The 20,502-nt window shown below is 45.6% G+C and overlaps 1 protein-coding gene across 7 annotated transcripts in view; it reads right to left on the reverse strand.

Moving 5' to 3' along the window:
• The window catches only part of RBFOX1 (RNA binding fox-1 homolog 1), a 1,470,150-nt gene extending 1,451,265 nt beyond the window's left edge, over positions 1-18,885 (reverse strand). For 6 of the 7 annotated variants that reach the window (XM_063143444.1, XM_063143446.1, XM_063143439.1 and 3 more), the window contains exon 1: positions 18,840-18,885. In XM_063143444.1, coding sequence (XP_062999514.1) covers positions 18,840-18,842 — 3 coding nt within the window. In that variant the 5' untranslated portion in view covers positions 18,843-18,885. The remainder of the gene's footprint in view (positions 1-18,839) is intronic. The other variant, XM_063143441.1, reaches the window with a different exon arrangement.
• Between the last annotated feature and the right edge of the window lie 1,617 nt (positions 18,886-20,502).

Raw genomic sequence — 20,502 nt, forward strand, 5'->3', positions numbered from 1 at the left:
AAGGCCTTGTCTCTGCAGTAGGCCTCCTGGACTATTACTATTCTCTCCTGTTTATGTTTTATTATTTTGGCAATGCTGTATTATTTAACTGTTTTATTGTTCCTTGGGGGTGCAATAACCCCTCCTGCTGACACCACCCCAAAGGAATTTAAGACAATTTTGTATGAAAATAAGGCTATCACTGGCTACAAGTCATCACTGACTTACTAACACCTCAAAGATCAGAGGCGGTAGGTTTGTGAATAACTATTCACAGTGGGAGAGGGCTGTTCCCACCATGCCCTACTTGGGGGCTATGGGAGAGGGCTGTTCCCTTCATATCCTACTTGGGAGCTTCCCAGAGGCATCTGGTTCTCCACTCTGGGAAGCAGGATGCTACAATAGAGGCACCTTCTTGCTTGGTTCTTACATTCTTAAGGTGAAACCATCTTCCCCTTTCTTTTACTGCAAAACGTTGGGGTGGGGGAGGACTTCCACCTGGAATTTGTATTTAACAGTGTGTGCTACTCTAGTTCGTTTATGTGCTCCCTTCCCATTCCCATCAAGCATTACCAGTGTGACCTCAGGCCTCTTAGAGAAAACAGACCAATCCTCAACCAGATAAAGTTTGGGGTCCATTAAGGATTAATGGTTTGGATCAAGTTTCCCTGCAAACTTATTTGCAACACATGAAGGGACCCATTTGGACTTCTTAGCTCAAAGGCTAGCTTGAGTCACAGCTTTCAAATTAGGTTTGCAATCCTCAATGCATAATTAACTTAGCTATGTCCACCAGCTTTTATGTAGCTTAAGAAATAAAGAGAAGAAAGGACCAGATAAACTCATGGGCGGATTGGGCTATCAACAGCATTTAGCTGACATAGCCGATTGGAAGCATTGGATTTAGTAGGACTATAAAGTGGCATGCAGTTTGGGGGAGGCTCCATATTTGTGTACAGGCTACACACTCCCTACCATTTCCCTGAACAAGGTTTCTTCACACCCAAATTGATCCATCATTTCCTTTACTGCCATTTACATTTTGTCAGATAATAATCTGGGAATGCCCTTTCTCCTCTGCCCCATCCCAATGTTAGAATGTTTGTAAATGTTCTATGGTAGCATATACCTCAGCCAATGGCTTGGCATGGTGATTTCAGTTATGGAACGCCCTACTCAGGGAGGTTTACTTCATACCCACTTCGGTATCTTTTTGACACAAAGCAGCCCAACTCCTCTGGCATTCCAGCCTTTGAATATATGTGATTGTAACATTGTTTTACAACTTTGCTGGATTTAAATAGGTTTTCATGCAGCTTCTGCGATTGTAATTATTAAAATTATACACCACCCTTTAAGTAAGTTAGAGGCAGCAAGCTGTGAGCCTGGAATTAACATCTTCAACATTTTGAAATGCTTCTCTGTTCTGGGCAGTTTTTGGTCGATTTGTTTGTTTTAAAATACCAGAAATTAACTTTGAAAAGTACAGTTAGATTGTGTCTTGCCATCCATCTAAAGAGGTTTACAGAAATCTTTGAAGCTTCAATGGATGAAGACACCTGCTTATCGCTTAATAGAAATTCCTTTTAATCAAGCAAGTTCCATGTTACAATCACTATATCTGTCATATCTAAGTAACTGCAGAGAAAGTAAGGATGGTTAATTTTGTCAGATAAAAGAATATATATCCATAGTGGCATGAATACCACATCATTATCAACCCACCACCTTGCCTGATCAGACCTTTGATTTTATGAGTTAATTAGTGGATACACGAAGAAGCTACAAATCCAATTGTTTCAAGGCACAACCCAGAGCGATGTTCTTCAGCGGACACCACAGGGGAACCCACTCAGTTCAATGGCACTTGCACAGGAGAAGAACATAGCTTTCCCCTGTGCAAGAAGATGACAGGACTGGCTTTCAGAACAAACCCCTATTTACAAAAGGCTCCAGTGAATATGGTACTATTATCATCACTATACATTTTGTACTTAACTGGTCTGGCGGAGTTGTGTAGTTGCGTGTTGTCCTGGATCCTTATCTAAAACAAAATGGTGCTTAATCCCAAGTTAATGTGTTTAGCATCAGGGCACCAAAATTGACTTGATTTAATTCCTATGTAGTAATTAGGATACTATGATTTAAGGGAGTTTAAAAATGTGAAACTGCACATGGTCAGAGTACCCCTTTTTTTCTCTACTATTTCAAGAATGTAGAAAAATGTGTAAAACACTGAATAGTAGTAGCGCATAAGGTTGTGCAAACTGTTTCATCTATGTTATGCAGATTGCCAGGCACCTTTTATTCTGTCATCTGCCACTGACAGAATCAGTTTTTTTCCCTTCAAATTTGCGCAAATGAAATTTTCACAATTGTGAATTTGCACAAATTCACACGTGCACAAGTGTGCAACTTCTCCCAAAATGTGCATTTCTACATTTTAGCCTGTGGAGGAAATGTACATTTATGTCTCTGAGTGGTTTTTTTGGGGTGGGTGGGGAGATAATTTTCTATAACAAAATTTGTGCAAAATTCCTGAAGGTTAGGAAAATGCCCAACAGGGCAAAAGCCAATCCATTGCGGAATCCCTGAGTCAAATTCAAAAAAGATCTGAACTCCTTTGATTCCACTGTGGATTTTTCCAACAACCGTAGAGGTGCATGTTTGCGAAGAGAACATAAATGTTAAATGTGTGCTTCACAAGTGAAGTCATATATATGGCTGTCTAAAGATGGGGCCTGTGGTGTTACCCCACAATTGAGTGTCTTGTATGTGTCTGCATTAGTATGTCTGGTGAATAAGGAATGTTAGAACTGAGTGGGTGTGGTTTGTGACAGAATAGGTAGGGTGGGGGAAGAAGTATATAAAGAGTGACTGAGGGGAGGGGTTGTTTTGTCAGAGTGTTCAGTTGTTAGTGTGTTGGGTTGGTAGTTGTTGGGAGTGGAGATTGGAATTGTTTGTGGAGTAAGAGGAGATTAATTGCTAAGAATTTAGGATTGGTGTGAGGAGAGAGGGGGAGAGAGAGAGAGAGAGGTGGTTGTTGGGGAGTGGATTGGGAAGGTTTGGAAGCATTATATTTTCATTTAAAGCTTTTAACATGACAATAAACTTACTATTACTTTGTTAGCTACCAATTACCACGTGTCAGTTTAGCATTATTTACCTGCCTCACAGTTATCAAACACCCTCACCAGAATATTCCCATAGTACATTTAAAATCAGATCCTATATATAACCTGTTTCCCTCATAGCTAGGGGAGAGGTTTTATTTAACCCTCCCACAGGTTTTCAAGTGGTGATGCTTGGCTTGAGAAGGGTTTATGTGGTGGGCCTAGTGTAGGTGTAACATCGCAGGGCCCTATAAGACCATCTAAAATTGCCAAGGTGCACCACTGAATGAGTGTGGACAACCTCCAGCAAATCTGGAGACACAACTCAGCTGTAATGTAAGGACTTCAGGAATCTGATAGCAGAACACATGTCAAAGAAAAGTGAAAGGAAGGATCCAATCTGGAAAGGAAACGATGCCTGATGTGTAAGGTGCAGTTGACTCACAAATGCATCATTAGTGAAACTACCTAATAGGAGTAAGAGCAAAAAACACACACACACACACACACATACAACACAGACCAAAAAGAAGACAATGGACCATCTCTCTCAGCTGAGAGCACAGCACAATGCTCAAAATGTCATTTCTTGAAGATATTCGGAATTGGAATTGTAAACAGTAGAAAGGAGTTATACACGAGAAAATCTTGCAACAAGGAAAGATCAAAAGGATACATTAACTCCTCTGCTGGGTACCTGCTATACAGTTAGCTTCAAACCACACTCGGGAGCATTCCAAGCAATTCTGTTACAATAAATGTAAAATGGGTATCACCATGTGGTAGCTGAGATTTTATGTAGATGCTCTTTGTATGGTTCAAAGATAGGGCATTTTAGACAGCCAAACACATAAAAAAGCGCAACGTTGTTAAAATAAAATGAGAACTTTGGATGTAAAATGTTTTCCATTTTATAGCTGGAGATATCCCATTTACTTGAACATGCAGGAAGCATGGTTTCGTGTGTATTTGTTTGTTCTAAATAGTTTTAGTGCTATATTACAAACATAACATTTAAATTTAATCCCTCCCCCACACAGTTCCATATATATGCAAGGTTTCTGAAATTATAATAAAACAGTCTATATTAAATTCACTAACAATATTTATAGTTCAGGTTTATTTGCATTCCAAAAAGATAAATACTGTTATGAAGTCTCCAAAAACATATGTATAGAGTCTATACAAATGGGCTGTGTGTTTTTTGGAGACTTCATAAAAGTAGACCCTTGTGTGAATGCATCTCTATAACAGTCCCAACTTTATTCATTAAAATAAAATCCCAAACTTTCCGACATCTTCCCCATACCTTATTAGCTGACCAGTTCTTCACTATAATCACTTGGCAACTCAACATTTTGAGACATATTCTTATTCAATAAACAAAAAAACTATGGTTTATAAAACAATGTTAAGGACGTACACTTTTCCACCAAGCACCAAAAAGTGGGGAAATTGGGAGTTAAGGCTCACCAGCCTTAACGCCACATCCTCCCTAAGGAGGCAGAAAGTACCAGTGAAATTCTCATTCTGCCAAAGCAGATAAACCATGAGGACAGGATGGAGAATAGGATATGCAGAGGTGACTGTGGGGTTGTGGAAAACTGATGACGAACAACTTAGAACCACCTACTTCTTTTTTTGTTTAGAGCAGCCCCACACCGCGCGGATGCCCCACACCCACACCCCACCAGCCCGGCCCAGCCCTCCCTGGCCTACCGCCGCCGCCGCTCAATCTACGGCGGCACCAGGGAATCACCCCCACCCTACCCAACATCACTTACCTTCCTCTCCGCCGTCCGTCCCAGGATTCAATTGAGTCCCTGGCTTAACCGGCCGTCCCAGGATTCAATTGAGTCCCTGGCTTAACCGGAAGTTAAGGCCTTGGCCTTAACTTCCGGTTAAGCCAGGGACTCAATTGAATCCTGGGACAGCCAGCAGAGAGGAAGGTAAGTCGCTCCTCTCCCCCTCGGACAGGGAATCCCCCACCCCAACCCCCAACGGCCTGGCCTGCCGCCGCCATACAAAGTACGGTGGCAGCGGCGGGGGCCAAGGAAGCCCACCCACCCACACCAGCCCGCCGCTGCCGCCGCAGAAACTACTGCAGCAGCGGCGGGGGCCAGGGAAGACCCCCACCCCGCCCAAGCCCAACCTCCCCCCACCATCACTTACCTTCCTCTCCGCTGGCCGTCCCAGGCCTTGGCCTTAACTTCCGGTTAAGCCGGGGACTCAATTGAATCATGGGACGGCCGGGGGAGAGGAAGGTAAGTCGCTCCTCTCCCCCGCCCCCGGCCAGGGAATCCCCCACCCCAACACCCAGCCCACCTCGGCCTACCACCACCGCCGCAGGAACTACTGCAGCAGCGGCGGGGGCCAGGGAAGCCACCCACTCACCTACATCACTTACCGCCTCGTCCTCCGGCCGGCCCGGGTTTAACTCCAGCCCCTGGCTTCACCAGAAGCTAGGCCAAGGCCTAACTTCTGGTGAAACCGGGGACTCCATTTCAACCCGGGCCGGCCGGAGGACGAGGACGTAAGTCGCCACTCCCCACCCCCGGCCTGGGCCCGTCGCTGCCGCAGCACAAACTGCGGCGGCATCAACAGCCCCAGGCAAGCCCAACCCCCCCCTCACAGAGTTCACTCACCTTGTCCGTCGGCAACAGGCCCGGGTTTCAATCAATTGAGCCCCCGGCCTTGCTTTCGGGTGGAGCCGGGCGCTCAATTGAAACCCGGGCCTACCGCCGACGGACAAGGTGAAACCAGGGGGGGCGTGACTTACCCCCCGGTTTTCCCCCCCGCTACGCCTGGGCCCGCCGCTACACGAACTGCAGCAGTGGCTCCAGGGAAGCCCCCTCACCCCACTAACCTTACCCGTCGGGGATGAGCGCCGGCTGTGCTCTCCCTGTTTCTGCCCTCTCCATCCGGGGAATCTGATCCTGATGCGCATGCATTAGCTTATCAGATTCCCCATAGGGAAACATGGGGATTTTAAAAAATTAATTAAAAATTGATGGAATGGTCTTTTGAAAAAAGAAAGGCCATTCCATCAATGGGCTGGATAGGGGAATGCAATCCTACTAATGGATTGCATGGGAAGGCTTGCCCTTTAGCGCTATAAGTGCGCAAAAAAAAGTCGCCAACCCAGAAGTGTACCTGATCAGATTGATACAGACATGCTTCCCCCCTTTTTCAGCTTTAAACTCCCATCCAGCCCTCAATATTCCCGCAATCTCCCTGAAACGCGCAGGGTTTGTAAAGCCAGCATTTCTTTCTGGCAGTACTGCATTTCAGAAAGATTGCTGAAATATTTTTCATTTTAGGCTGCTAGGTTGACCCTCCCCCCAGTAACTCCATTTAACATGGCGGAATGTTGTTTTACTGACCGTCCTTAACTACACTGCGCACGACTGCATATGGCTCGGGTCCAGGTTATTTGAAAGAACGTATTCTCCCTTATGAGCCTGCCCATGCTTTGAGATCTTCTGGAGAAGCCCTTCTTTCAATCCCACCATCTTCACAGGCGCGCTTGGTGGGAACATGGAAGAGGGCCTTCTCGGTGGCTGCTCCGGTACTTTGGAACTTTCTTCCCAGGGAAGCTAGGCTGGCTTCCTCCTGGATGGACTTTCAGAAGCAGGCTAAAACTTGTTTGTTCCAGGAGGCCTTTGGAGAATAATCTGGCCCTCCATCTATGTTAATGTCTTATAATTTCGTTGTGTATTTTAAACGTTTAAAACTTTGTAAGGCCACCTTGAGGCCCAGCATTGGGCAAAAGGCGGGATACTACTACTACTAATAATAATAATATAACCACAGTTCAAGAAAGATGCAAACAAGCTGGAGCGTGTTCAGAAGAGGGCAACCAGGATGATCAGGGGTCTGGAAACAAAGCCCTATGAAGAGAGACTGAAAGAACTGGGCATGTTTAGCATGGAGAAGAGAAGATTGAGGGGAGACATGATTGCACTCTTCAAATACTTGAAAGGTTGTCACACAGAGGAGGGCCAGGATCTCTTCTCGATCCTCCCAGAGTGCAGAACATGGAATAATGGGCTCAAGTTACAGGAAGCCAGATTCTGGTTAGACATCAGGAAAAACTTCCTCACTGTTAGAGCAGTATAAGAATGGAACCAGTTACCTAGGGAGGTTGTGGTCTCTCCCACACTAGAGGCATTCAAGAGGCAGCTGGACAACTGTCAGGTATGCTTTAGGGTGGATTCCTGCACTGAGCAGGGGGTTGGACTTGATGGCCTTATAGGCCCATTCCAACTCCATTATTCTATGATTCTATGTAACATTCAGACTTCTTTAAAAACAAAACAAAAAGCTGACATACCCCATTACCAGGTGGGGAGGCAGACCAGAGGAGGGGGCTTACCTTTTGTGATGCCCCCTTTGCTGACTACAGGGTATGACTGGTTAAAAGGGGGGATTTGAAGTGGGACATTCATTCCCCCATAACTCAAGTATGGCATAACTCACATAAGGCGCTACATCCATACACATTCGGGGTCATTTTCTCCTGTTTTTTATGAGCATCAACAACAGGCTACTGAAAACCAAAAATCAATTTATTTTTTCACTAGCACATGTAATGGATGTGGGTCAGGAATGGCCACCTGGTTACTATACAGAGCTGCAGAAAGAAATTGCAGCTGGTACTCTTAAGATGTGTTATTAAAGATCAGGAGGTCAGCAGGAAACAAAACGTCCTCAATAAAATCCCTTGCCACATCTGCAATAAATAAATAAATAATGCTTACTTACATCCATTACCATCTTTTTAACAATAAAATAAAATAACCAACAGCAGCCAGAATATAGGCATATGATACTTCAAGAAAAAGATGCTGTATAGCATTGACATTTTGAGGGGCAAAAGTAATACATGGAGTAAACAAAATAAACATGTACATTTATTCTGAACACAGACACCCAAAACAAGTGATGGACACTACTCCAATGTTTTGTCATACTCTGATGTTTCAGCTGTTGGTTTTAGTTGTTAGCTGCTCTGGAAATTCTTGGAGTGTTGGATAAGGTGTTTGCAAACCGTGACATTCAGAAGGAAGCAAGATTCCATATACCTGTCCATTGTTACATGGTAAACTGTGCAATACAAGAAAACATGGCCCCATCTCTAAAGTCTGACTAAGTAATCAAAAAGGATGATGGAGTGGTAGGTGGAGAAGTCTGTTACTCATTGTTCTGGGAGTCAATGGAGAAAGTATATATGCACCTTTCAAATATAAGAATAACCTGCCTCTCCAGTTTTAATCTAGAAGGGGCTATGCTCCGGTTATCTGGGAGATACTTTATATTAAAGCTGTAACATGTTTTTGTAAGTGTGACTTATTATTTATAAGTATAAATTCTAGTTTACTTTTCCTATGTATGCCCATGTGATAAATGCTCAATACGCAACTAGCTTTCAACTCCCAAACATCACCTCCCCAATTGCTAGACCACAGAGAGCAGCAAATGAGAAGTTCAAGGTTGAACGTACAATTTGAGTTCTAGCCACCTGTGCATAACCTTTACAATACAGCCTTTCAATTTCTGGTTCATGGGTTATTTCAGTAATACATGTGTTATCACCAGTTGCACTGTGTTTCTGCCTCAGAGAGGGATGAGGCTTTCATCCAAAGCAAGGTTTCAATGTGCAATGCATCCATATACCTGAATCCATGGAACTTGTTAAAAACACAGATCCATATTCTGATGGTTAATGCACTAATGTAGCTGCCACATTTTTTTTAAACATCTCAAATCCTCCAGTTAGAAAGGATGGCTTACAACAGACATCTTTTCCTGAGTATTGTCCCAGATTCATCCAGACGTTGTCATGATTCCAAGAACTCCCACGGAGATGTGAGACAATAAAGAGGTCTGTCGTGAAATCCACAAAGCTTTATTCAGTAAATAAACATCTCTTCACACCTGAAGGGAATGTGAATGCTAGGAGCTCTCCTCTAAGCTTAATTAGCTTAACAAAGCATGGCAGGTGCCTATCTACACAATGGACTTTTCCCCTTGCAATGCTCAACAGGCTTTTACTGAATACTTCTCTCAGGGTGGGTCTTGGAGGTGAAGCCTCTGCTGACTGGCCAGTTTCACAAACCGTCTCCCACCTCCTCTCAACTCCACCCACTTGACCCTGCAGCAGACTCTGGGGTCTTTCAGCTCCAATGTTCCCTCCCACTGCAACAAAGAACGAATTCCCAGTGGGAAGGGGAGAGTGATCTCTGAGCCTGGTCATCCTGTCCGATGAGCTCCTGTGAAGATTCCTCCTGGTCTCCTGAAGAGTCCACGGCCATAGCTAGACCTAAGGTTTATCCCTGGATCGTCCAGGGGTCAAACCTGTTCATCTAGGTGACATACAGGGGATCCAGTGCTCAGGCAGGGGCAAACCCTGGATGATCCCAGGATAAACCTTAGGTCTAGCTGTGGCTGTGGCCTTGGAGAATTTCCTCGCTTACTTTCTGGTGTACATCTGCTGCTGCTACTTCAGTCTCTGAATCTGGTTGAGGGAGTGAAACCCAGTCCCTCACACTAGGGAGAACAGGCCTGATCTTGATAGATATTCATTTTTAGATTAGTGGAGCTCTCTTTTTTTCAAGGTTTCCCCTCAGCTTAATTAGTTTCCAAATACCACTGGCTAAAGAATCATGCACATGTATGCCAAGGTGGTTGGACTCGATGGCCTTATAGGCTCCTTCCAAATCTACTATTCTATGATTCTAAACCATTTTAGCACCCAACTGACTAAAGGCATTCTACTATCGTGTGTCCCCAAATAGTTGATATGTAGCAAAAAAAAAAAAAAACCCCTTAGCAAAGAAACCCTTTACGCAAGATACATTATAAACATATGATTGTAAAAAATTACAAGAAAGCCTTCATGATAACACTTCTTACTTCTTTCCTATGCCTCTGCAAAACCCACCATTCCCATGAAGTTTTCCACACAGAGATCCCATGCTCTCTTAAATCTTTCCTCAACCTAGTGCCCTCCAGATGTTTGGAACAAATCCCATCAGCCCCAGGCAGCATGGCCAATGGTTAGGAATGCTGGGAGTTCTACTCAAAAACATCTGGAAAGTAGTAGGCTGGAGAAGCCTTGTTTAGATAGTTCTATCTGAGCAGTATTTAAAAGAGAACCCACTTTAACAGTGAAATGCAACGCACATTGACTATGGCTCAGTTCAGACAACACATTTCTCAAGGGTAGTTTTAGAACTCCATGGTGGTGTTTTGACACCACCGTTGAGAAACATGTTGTCTGGTGGAAAAACACCATGAAACAAACACTCCATGCAGAATATCCACACTGTGCAGAGGAGAGTTCCTGCACACCCATTGTGTTGCATGTTGTGTGGCGGGCTCCATGTAGTTTTCTGTTGCATTGAGTTGACTTTTCCCACTGGCTAGAGAGTTCCCTGTCAAGAGCGGTGAAAGGAGGGAGTGCTGCTCTAGAATAGCTTCCAGGATTGCTTTTTTGCAGCAATGGCCGATGAGATACCATCGGGAGGATTGGGGCAGGAGAGAGGGCAAAGGAACTGTTGAACATCACATTTACACAACTCCCAGTCACACAATGGTGGAGTTAGAACATGTTGTGTGGGGAGTACCCCCTAAAAACCCAAACGTTGACTGGAGTTTCCACACTGCATTGACTAATGTGTTGTCTTAACTGAGCCTATATGGGGAGTGGACATGCAGCTCCTGCCACCTTCCCCAACACAGCAATGAAATTCATGAAAGCAGCCAAAGAAATGGAAGTTTGCTTACTACTAAATTTCGGTGGCAAGCCACCACATCCTTTTGCCACTACCAGGGCACCACCGAATTAAGTGGAACAGTGTTGAGAGGAGTGCAGCCTACAGGAGATTTGTGGGGCATAAAGTCCCCAACCCCCCAAAGACGCCCACCGCTGCACTATATAAATAACAGGAATCAACAACTAAATATAGATCCACAAATACCCTAAACAAACACATTTAAAGTGAGTATCAAGATAGGAATCTTGTGCCCATCACCACACTACAATATTATATTGCATGCTAGACTATAAGACAGCTGATCAGAGTCATTGTGGGACATAGGATCACAGTCTAATTCCAGTGGGAGACTGGTCCAATAACCCATTTCAGTTCCTTATTCTTGAGTTATCATTGCGGAATTTATTGATTTTTCTTTGTTAGATCGGGAGCTAACTGTTTACTTGAAAGAAGTTCAGTCACTGTGAGGATGCAGCAAGGAATAATATATTTTGACCTCCCTAAGTGTCTTTACAACATTTATACCTAAGTGTCTTTACAACTAGGGGTGTGCACGGACCCCCCGCTCCGAAAATTTCGTATCGGCCTGCTCCGCTCCGCGCCGCTCTGCCCATACTCCGCTCCTCTTCGCCGTGGAGCTCCGGCTCTGATTCGGAGCTCCGCAGTGGAGGGGAGTGGTGCCAGGTAAGGCTGGGAGAAGAGGGCGGGGGGGTTACCGGGCCCTGCCGCCGTCGCCACCCGTAAGGGACCAAGGGAGAGGGGGGCCTTCCCTGCCTCCATCCGCGGTCCGTCGGCTTCTTCAATTGAGCCCGTGGTTCAACCAGGAAGTCTGGGCCGTGCGGCCTAGACTTCCTGGTTGAACCGCGGGCTCAATTGAAGAAGGCGAGGGACCGCAGACGGAGGCAGGTAAGGGAGAGGAGGGGGGGTTTACCGGGCCCTGCCGCTGTCGCCGCATGGGCGACAGTGGCAGGGCCCGGTAAACCCCACTTACCTTTCCAGTGGAGCTCCAGATCGAGGTGAAGGATCCGCCTTCACCTCAATCCTCTTCGCCACGCTCCGCTGGCCCCCCAATCCTCTTCGCCTCCGCCTTAAGGGGAGGCATAGCACCCCGCTCTGCTTCTAATTTGCCGGTCCGATTAGAAGCGGAGCACATCCCTATTTACAACATTTATCCCTATGTGTCTTTACAACTTTTATCCCTATTATCTGCCAAAGAGCTCCAGGGTGGAGCGGCTGCAAGATATGAGCAAGTGGTGTGTTTTTTCCTTGGTCCTGCATCAGAGGATAGAAATACAGGTTTGTCTGTTGTACTTACCAAGGTAATGCAAATTCAAGGATAGGGTGAGGGCAGCACTTGCAAGGTGCCCTGTATCAGGAAAAACTTCCTGACTGTTAGAGCAGTATGACAATGGAATCAGTTGCCTAGGGAGGTTGGGGGCTCTCCCACACTAGAGGCCTTCAAGAGGCAGCTGGACAAGCATCTGTCGGGGATGCTTTAGGGTGGATTCCTGCATTGAGCAGGGGGTTGGACTCGATGGCCTTGTAGGCCCCTTCCAACTCTGCTATTCTATGATTTAGCCCCTCCTGCCACCTCCCAAGCTTCCCCCCCTAACCAGATGCACATTTGGTTTTAGGGCCTGTTTGAGGATGACCCTTCCTACTGCTCAGCAATTCTGTCTTTAAAAATGCTTCCTGACAATGCATTAATACTATTGAAGGAAAACATATAACATGCAGCCCCCACACCAATTACAGCTCTCTCTAAATAAGATCTCCATGAGTAGAGAAATCATATTTTTTTGACTTAAATTTCTCAAGTCATTCCCTGTGCCTCCTGGCAATGGATTCTTCTCGTTTAACTTAAATCTATGCCATGCATCAAAGACAACGGCTTCTTTTTGTACCCTTCAGAATCTCTATATGCACTTCAACACTTCTGCTATGCATCATCATGAAATCCCAGAAGTATTTTCTTGTGTCAAATACAGTTTCCTTTTGGAATAAATTCATTATTCAATACGTCAACTTACAAGATCCAATCAAAATGGTCTTATCACTGTAAGCTACAATTGAAGACCTAATAGAGCTAGAAAGGTAATATGCTGAAGCAGGGCAGGCGAAGATATAGGCAAATACGTCCAGGCATTTTCATGGACAGCATGCTATTTATATTTTAAAATGCAGTCACTAAGAAAAGGAATCTAACCAAATGTTAAGCAGCAAATATATATCCGATGTGACTTGCATGTCACCCAGTAAACTTATATGAATAAGACCACAATAAACACATATGAATAAGATCATAACATGGATTATGATTACACTAAAAGTTCATTTTTAGTCCAGCATCCTGCTTTAAACAGCAGACAGGTAGATGTTTCTGGGAAGCCCACAAGCACGGCAAAAAGGAAACACATCTCCTCCTCTGGTCACTCCTCCCCCAGTAGAACTGGTATTCAGAGGTATACTACCTCCAATCATGTGAGTCCCATTCAGCTATTCAATTATCAAAAAGCCTGCTGCTTTAAGACCAGCCTCAATGTTACCTCATGTTGGCCCAACCTTCACAAAGCGAAGAAATTGGAAGCTAAAATGGATGCCTTAACAGACATATCCCATGATCATTAAGGATCTTGTGCAATGACCTAACAAATTGTGCTTGCTTACAACTTGCCTTCCATGCACCCTCATTTTACTTGCTTTTTTGAGGTCCCAATCCAGATGGGGAAGATGGAGATCGTGGGACAAAAATAGATGCCCCAGATTGTCCACGTCTTGAATTGCCTTATGAACCATCCGAGCCTCATTGTTTGGCTACAGGAATCCTCCTGTGAGTGGACCCATGAAAGATACTTCTGAGCATAGAATGTTCACTGAGCATCTGCAATCTATCCCCACAACACATACAGTGATTTCCTTTCAGCTCAACTTTCTTTCAAAAGCTTCTGAGAATACAGTCCAAAAATATTTCTAAAAGTTTTAAAGCTTATCGCTTTCAATGGTGTTCTCCTATCCACATCTCAACCATATCCTTTAAATGTACCAATAAAATAATAATAAATTATGACATTCCACATCTGTCTGCAGTCCTGTTCACCATTGCCTAAATGTACCATGTATACAAACATGCAGGTCAACTCTATGCATGTATATTGGGATGTTTGTCCCATTGTACCTCAGTAAGGTTACCCTTTATAAGAACATCAGAAGCGCCATGCTGGATCAGACCAAGGGTCCATCTAGCCTAGCACTCTGTTCACACAGTGGCTAACCAGCCATCAGCCAGGGATGAATAAGCAGGACATGGTGCAACAGCACCCTCCCACCCATGTTCCCCAGCAACTGGTGCACGCAGGCTTATTGCCTCGAATACTGGACATAGCACACAACCATCAGGTCTAGTAGCAATTGATAGCCTTAGCCTCCAGGAATTTATCCAACCCCCTTTTAAAGCCATCCAGATTGGAGGCCATCACTATATCTTGTGGTAGTGAGTTTCATAATTTAACTATGCGCTGTGTGAAAAAGTACTTCCTTTTATTTGTCCTGGATCTCCCAACAATGAGTTTCATGGGATGACCCCGGGTTCCAGTATTTTGAGAGAGGGAGAAAAATGTCTCCCTGTCCACATTCTCCATACCATGCATAATTTTGTACACCTCTATCATGTCTCCCCTTAGCCTCCTTTTTTCCAAGCTAAACAATCCCAGTTGATGTAACCTTCCCTCGTAGGGGAGATGCTCCAGCCCCTTAATCATTTTAGTTGCTCTTTTCTGCACTTTTCCCAGCTCTATAATATCCTTTTTTAGGTGTGGTGACCAAAATTGTATAATTTACCCTCTTTCAGTTAAGTTTACTGTCTATAGGACTGCAGCATTAGCAACATTAGATCCAAGTGTGCTACAGAAGAAACACTTTGAAAACCTATAGATGTAAACCACAGGCTACTTGAACTTTCTGGTAAAAGATGTCTCATCCCCAATTATGGGCACTTCAAGCCATTTGTGGTTTATAAATATTGTCCAGTGGTTGCATTAGCATGCATGTTTCTTCCTGATGCTTCAGAGGAAAGCCAGTGGCGGATAGAGTATTTGCAATGGACCTGGGAGATCTTCCTTAGCCAGGAAGCTCCCTGAACTCATTCGAAGAAAGATGGGATAAAAATATAACATAATTAAGTATGATTTGGAGTGCAAAGGTAAGAACATACAGTTAATAGAATGCATACATTATACTGTATTGCACTGCCACATTTACATAAATTACTAATAATCCCTCAGTCAATGTATTACTTTGTAATCTCAAGCATTACTGAGTTCAGTTTACTCTGTCACACAATGCTCAAGAATACCTTCAGGAGAAAGGGGGTGGAATGTGTTCCCGTTCCAGAGAACTAAAAGCTTGCAACAAAATGTTGCTCATTAAACTATTCTAGATCTTAAACTTTATCATAAAGTTAAATGCATACCACATGCATACTAGAAATGTTGCTTTTATAAGACACCACATACTTGCCATCATTCCAGAGAATGGATAAGTACTTTGCACAATGTAGTTAGCATAATAAATTATTTGTAACAGAACTCTTGTCTGCCAGTACTTCAAAAGCCATACTCTCATCTACAAATCTGACAAGGGTTGGAACATTAACAGGACTATCCTATGCAGATTTAGGCTGCAATCCTATACACAGTTTCCTAGAAGCACATCCATTTGAAGACCAAATGGGTCTTACTTCTTAATATATGGAATATCCAAAGTAAAGATTACCAATGGCCTTAAGTACACCTAACTTTGTACAGTATCTGGCTGTTTATATGAAGCAGCTTCCAAATGCCTATTACCACAAGCAATTCAAATTAAGATAATTAGTCAACCAAACAACAATAAACATGTAGTAAATTCCTGGGGTTGTTAGTCCGTCACACCAATGGATAATTGGGTGGAACCTTTAATAAATACAATTAGAGTTACACTGTTTCCTTTGGCATATTTACCATCCAATGGTCAAACATAATATATAAAAGTAAAATTTTCAAGCATATTCATGACATACACTAGAATGGCTGCTAGTCTTTTTTAAAGCCCAAATAACAATAATAACAACATTTAGCATTTGTACAGGATTGCTCTGTTGATTCATTATCTTAGAAATCCTTACAACAGCCTGGTAAGAAAAGCCAGTATTATTGCCATAATTGCAATTGGAAAGAGTAGTGCTGAAGGGTTGTTTGCCAAAAGCAGGAGTAGGCAACATGGTGCCCATAAGCCCCAATGCACCCTTAGACACTGTTCTTGGTGCCTTTCAAGGTGCCCTTTCCATCTCTCTTTAAAACACACACACACACACACACACACACTTTCTGCCCAGCAGCTGAGATTGCTATGAAACAGTTTTCAGGTGGTGCTGAAAACTATGGTTTCAAATGAACTGTTTAGTGTGTTGGGTCATAGACTTTGTACTGAGTCTTTTCGGCAGATGACTTACACTTTGCCATGCCTCCCATGGCAGCCATTTTGTGCTGGTGTCCAGGACAGCTTCTCAAATTGTCAAATGTGCCCACAGCCAAAAATAGTTGCCAACCTCTCTTCTAAGGAGATCTATTTGAATCAGAGGCATTTGTTTCACAGCTCACATTGTCAGCTAATGCACTATTCCAGCTGTCTTGTGTAACATATATGCAACTTTGCACAATCACCACTCTTAATAGACCACATTACCATGGGGACAAGCATTAGATATCACTCCAGAGTTCATGATGAATTAGTTTAAGATTGCTTAGTGAAATTGCAATCCTATATACACTTAACTGACAGAAAGCTCTGTTGAATTCAACGAGAACTATTCCTAAGAAGACGTAGATATGATTATGCCGTAAAATGAATGTGTGTTCTGGAAGCTGGCCCTTACGAATGAAACTTGTTAATGTCAAACTGTTTGTTCAAAAGAAAACAAACAATTTAAAAGAAAAAACAATCAACACATACAGTGTTAAACACTTGTTATGCACTAAAAACAAAACAATTATTTGTCATTTCTATGAATGGAGTACAGAAAACTTTGGCCATGATCCAACCAAAAGTAAACAAATGTATTTAGTGTGAGAGATTAAAGAATATGCTTGCCTTTCATACACATGCAACATTTCACTGGAAGCGTAACAATATATTTGAGACAGGGTCCAAAAGGCAGACCCTTCAAGGAGTTCAAAAGAACTCAAAAGCTTTCTCACTCTTTTTGCTGGGCCTCTTAAAGGCGTTGCCCAACTATGGATTTTGGAATAAATAAAAATAATTACATGACAAGCCACATCCTTTACATGTCTGAATTGGTTTTTTAAAGGGTCAAAATATGTGTCAAAAGTATTTCAGCAACTGTGAGAATAACAGCCTTGCAAGAAAGAAGTTTCTCTGGCCGTAGCTTCTACGAAGGATTCTTCTTTTTGCAAAAACACAACGCAAAACGTATAATTTGTCACACAACAAAATCCATGTTTCCCTGCCAAACCAGTGGACCTGGGTTAAATTGTAATATGCAGTTTATATAGTATCATTTCAGGCTGTAATGTGAATATATAGAGAAAAATGGCTGATAGGTACATAGGAACAAGATGAAAAATGGTCTACTGTGGCAATATTTATTGAAGGTTTGTACTTTCAGGGATACTGTTTCTAGGGGAAAGCTATGCCAACAGTTGCATGCTACTGATAAAATTTGTTCTGGAACTAACCTTTATTTTTATTGGTCTAGCTTTATTGTTTTAGAAATATGAACTGTTTCTTACATGTGCTCACACAGAGAGACACAAATCCTACATCAAAACAATTTCTGCAGATAAGTTTTAGCTACATCTCTTTTACATATATAGAGTTTTACATATATAGGCATTTGGAATCTAGGTACAGATGTGTTGGTTTACAAGGACTGCACTACACATGCCATTTGTAGGACATGATGAATTATTGCAGGGCTTTTCAGATGTTTTTATTTGTAGTTTGCAGTCCTACACCTGAGTGCCCAATTGCCAGTCTCATATCAGCTCCTCCAACACACATTTATCTCCGTTTTTGTTCTCCCAAAGTCATGCCAAAACCTGACTTAACACCAAACCAACTCACAAAGATGACAGTTTAAAAGTCATCTTCCCATAGCTATTTTCCGCACACCAGGAACCTTCAGTTTTCAGAATAATTATGAAGCTCATCCAAAGCAAAGGTAAGCACCCCTGGAAAGATGGAGCACATGTGCTGAAAGTCCCATGCGCGCAAGCCTCTCCCACTGGTAACAGGAGAGCTGAAGGGCACTCAACTTTGGCAGGGCCGTGCCCTGGCAATGCAACTTGGTCCTTAAGCTACCAACAACAAGAATACAAGGTCTTTCGGGAACTTTGAAGAGGGGCAGAAGTCGGACGACACCACAGATTTGGGCATGGTAAGAAAACTACAGCAAGGCAGGTATCTTTCCCGGGCAAAGCCTAGAATCACAGGAGGGTGGTATGGATGGAGGATACAGCCAAAGGGGTCGCAGGGACAGAGGAAGCGAACCACCGCACCCTAGACGGATGCTTACAATATCATAAAGGTACCATCCGGCAAGAGCATTGGGCTTACTGGCTATGTTGTATACCTAGTAACCTGCCAGGGAGACCTGAAGAAGAACTCACCTGTGGCTTGAAACCACAGGTAAGAACTGAAAGGCTGGGTGGGGGATCTCCTTAGATCCCACCCAACCATATGCAGAAAACTGGCAATAAATGGAATCCCTTCTTCTGGCCTGAGTTGCCACAAGTTGCCCCCAATGCACCTGCGGGGCGGGAGAAGAGGAGGAGCCAGCCTCCCCACCGCCGGCTCGCCATTGGTCAACAGGCCCTCGCCCCGCCCACCCCCTCAAAACCAAGAGGCGGCTCCTCGCGCCCCTCAGCCTCTGCGCCCCTCCCGAACCCTCAACAGCCGCGACGCCGTCACTCACCATGCAGTGAAGCGCGGGGAGCCCTCCGCGGTCCTGCCCCCACCTCCCGTCGCGCTGCCTCCCGCCGAGGCGCTTCGCTCGCTCGCTGAGGGAAAGGTGGAAAAGTTGGCGCCCTTCGCTTTGCGGCTGCGACCGAGGCGGCGGTCCTGGACCCGGCTCTCAGGGCGGCGCGACGGTCCGGCCGGCGAGAGAAGGGAGGGTTCTGTCAGCGCCTGCAGGGGCGCGCCGAGTTTCCAGGCGCTTCGCCTTGACGGGGCGGCGGCGGCGGCGAGGCGCGAGCTTTCTCCCCCGCGTCCTCTGAGGGGAGCAAACTTCTCCGCTTCGTCGGCCGGAAAATAAAACCGCCCCCTCCTCCTCCTCCTCCTCCTTTCCCCAAGGCCGAGCTGGCGCGGCTGGGGGGCAAAGAGGAGGCGCCCCGCGCAAGCGAAGCGTTGACGAATAATAGGAATAACAGCCGAAAACCCGCCTCACGGTGAGGCGCAGCAGCCGCGGAGCTGGCGCCTCAGGCGCGCAAGCGCGGTCGCCCCTCGGCGCTCCGTTCTGAGGGTTCTGAGGTGAGGACGCCGAAATCAAACACGATGGCGCGCACCTGGAGGCTGGCTGGCTGGGCGCGCGGGCGCGGCGGGGAGACGCCGTGCAGGAACACCTGGCGGGGAGGCGGCGGCGTCCCTGCGCCCGCCCCGCCCTCACTCGCTGCCCTGCTCGGGAAGGCGGGCTGCCACACGCGCCTCCGGCTCGGGCCCGGGGTTCGCTGGAGTCGGGCCGCGGGGCCGACGGAAAGGGGGCGACGTGGCGGGGCGGGGGGGTTCCCAGCCCAAAGAAAGCGCTGCCTTTGGCCCGGCGGGACTGGGCTGAGGGGGAGGCGGGAGAGAGGAGGAAGGCGCCGCTCGTGCCCAGCTCCCCCCCCCTCTCCAAGCCGGCGCTCCGAAGTGGCTCGGAGAGGGAGGTGACCTTCAAGTGGGGTGGGGGGGATGTGTGGAGGCGGCGGCGGCGCTTCGAGCACAACCCCCGCGCCGAGGGTTGATCGGCAGATCGCAGGCGAAGCGACGGGAGAGCTCGCAGACGGAGAGAGATCCACCACCCCACTCCTACCCCGGCGGAGGAAGGCAGCGCCAATCGCGGGGCACGGGGACTCGCGTGCCCCCCCCCTCTCGCTGCCGCCGCCGGTTGTTGCCACCCGATGGCGTGTGCGCGCATGTTTCCTCGGAAGTAAATCTCATCGAGGCGATCGGGCTTTACTCTCGAGGAAGTCTGCCTACGAGCGAGCCTCTCTTTTCTCCCGCCCCCTTGCTTTCTCTCCTGCCAGCGATTAACTCTCCGGCTGAGTTCGGACGACACGGTCATCCACTTGGATGGAGGGTAATCCGAACAGAAGGCGAAACAACCCTTGGTTAGCGTGTCGTCGGAACCCAGCCTCCACCTCTCCACCGCTTGGTCAATTTCCCGTGTTAGTCCTTATGTAGAGTAGACCCATTGGAATGAATGGGGCATATGTGAGACCTGACTAACTTAACAATGGGTGTGGTCTACGTGGGACTGCCCTTGGAGACTGTCCCTTGGATGCACGTCTCATACCGACAGGATATGGGAGAAGGGGGCATAGTGAGACTTTGCATCTCCACACACTTTCTCTCTCACACACACGTACACACACCTGGTCTTG

This window comes from Elgaria multicarinata, chromosome 17 (genome assembly GCF_023053635.1).
Source record: "Elgaria multicarinata webbii isolate HBS135686 ecotype San Diego chromosome 17, rElgMul1.1.pri, whole genome shotgun sequence".
Lineage (NCBI taxonomy): Eukaryota > Metazoa > Chordata > Lepidosauria > Squamata > Anguidae > Elgaria > Elgaria multicarinata.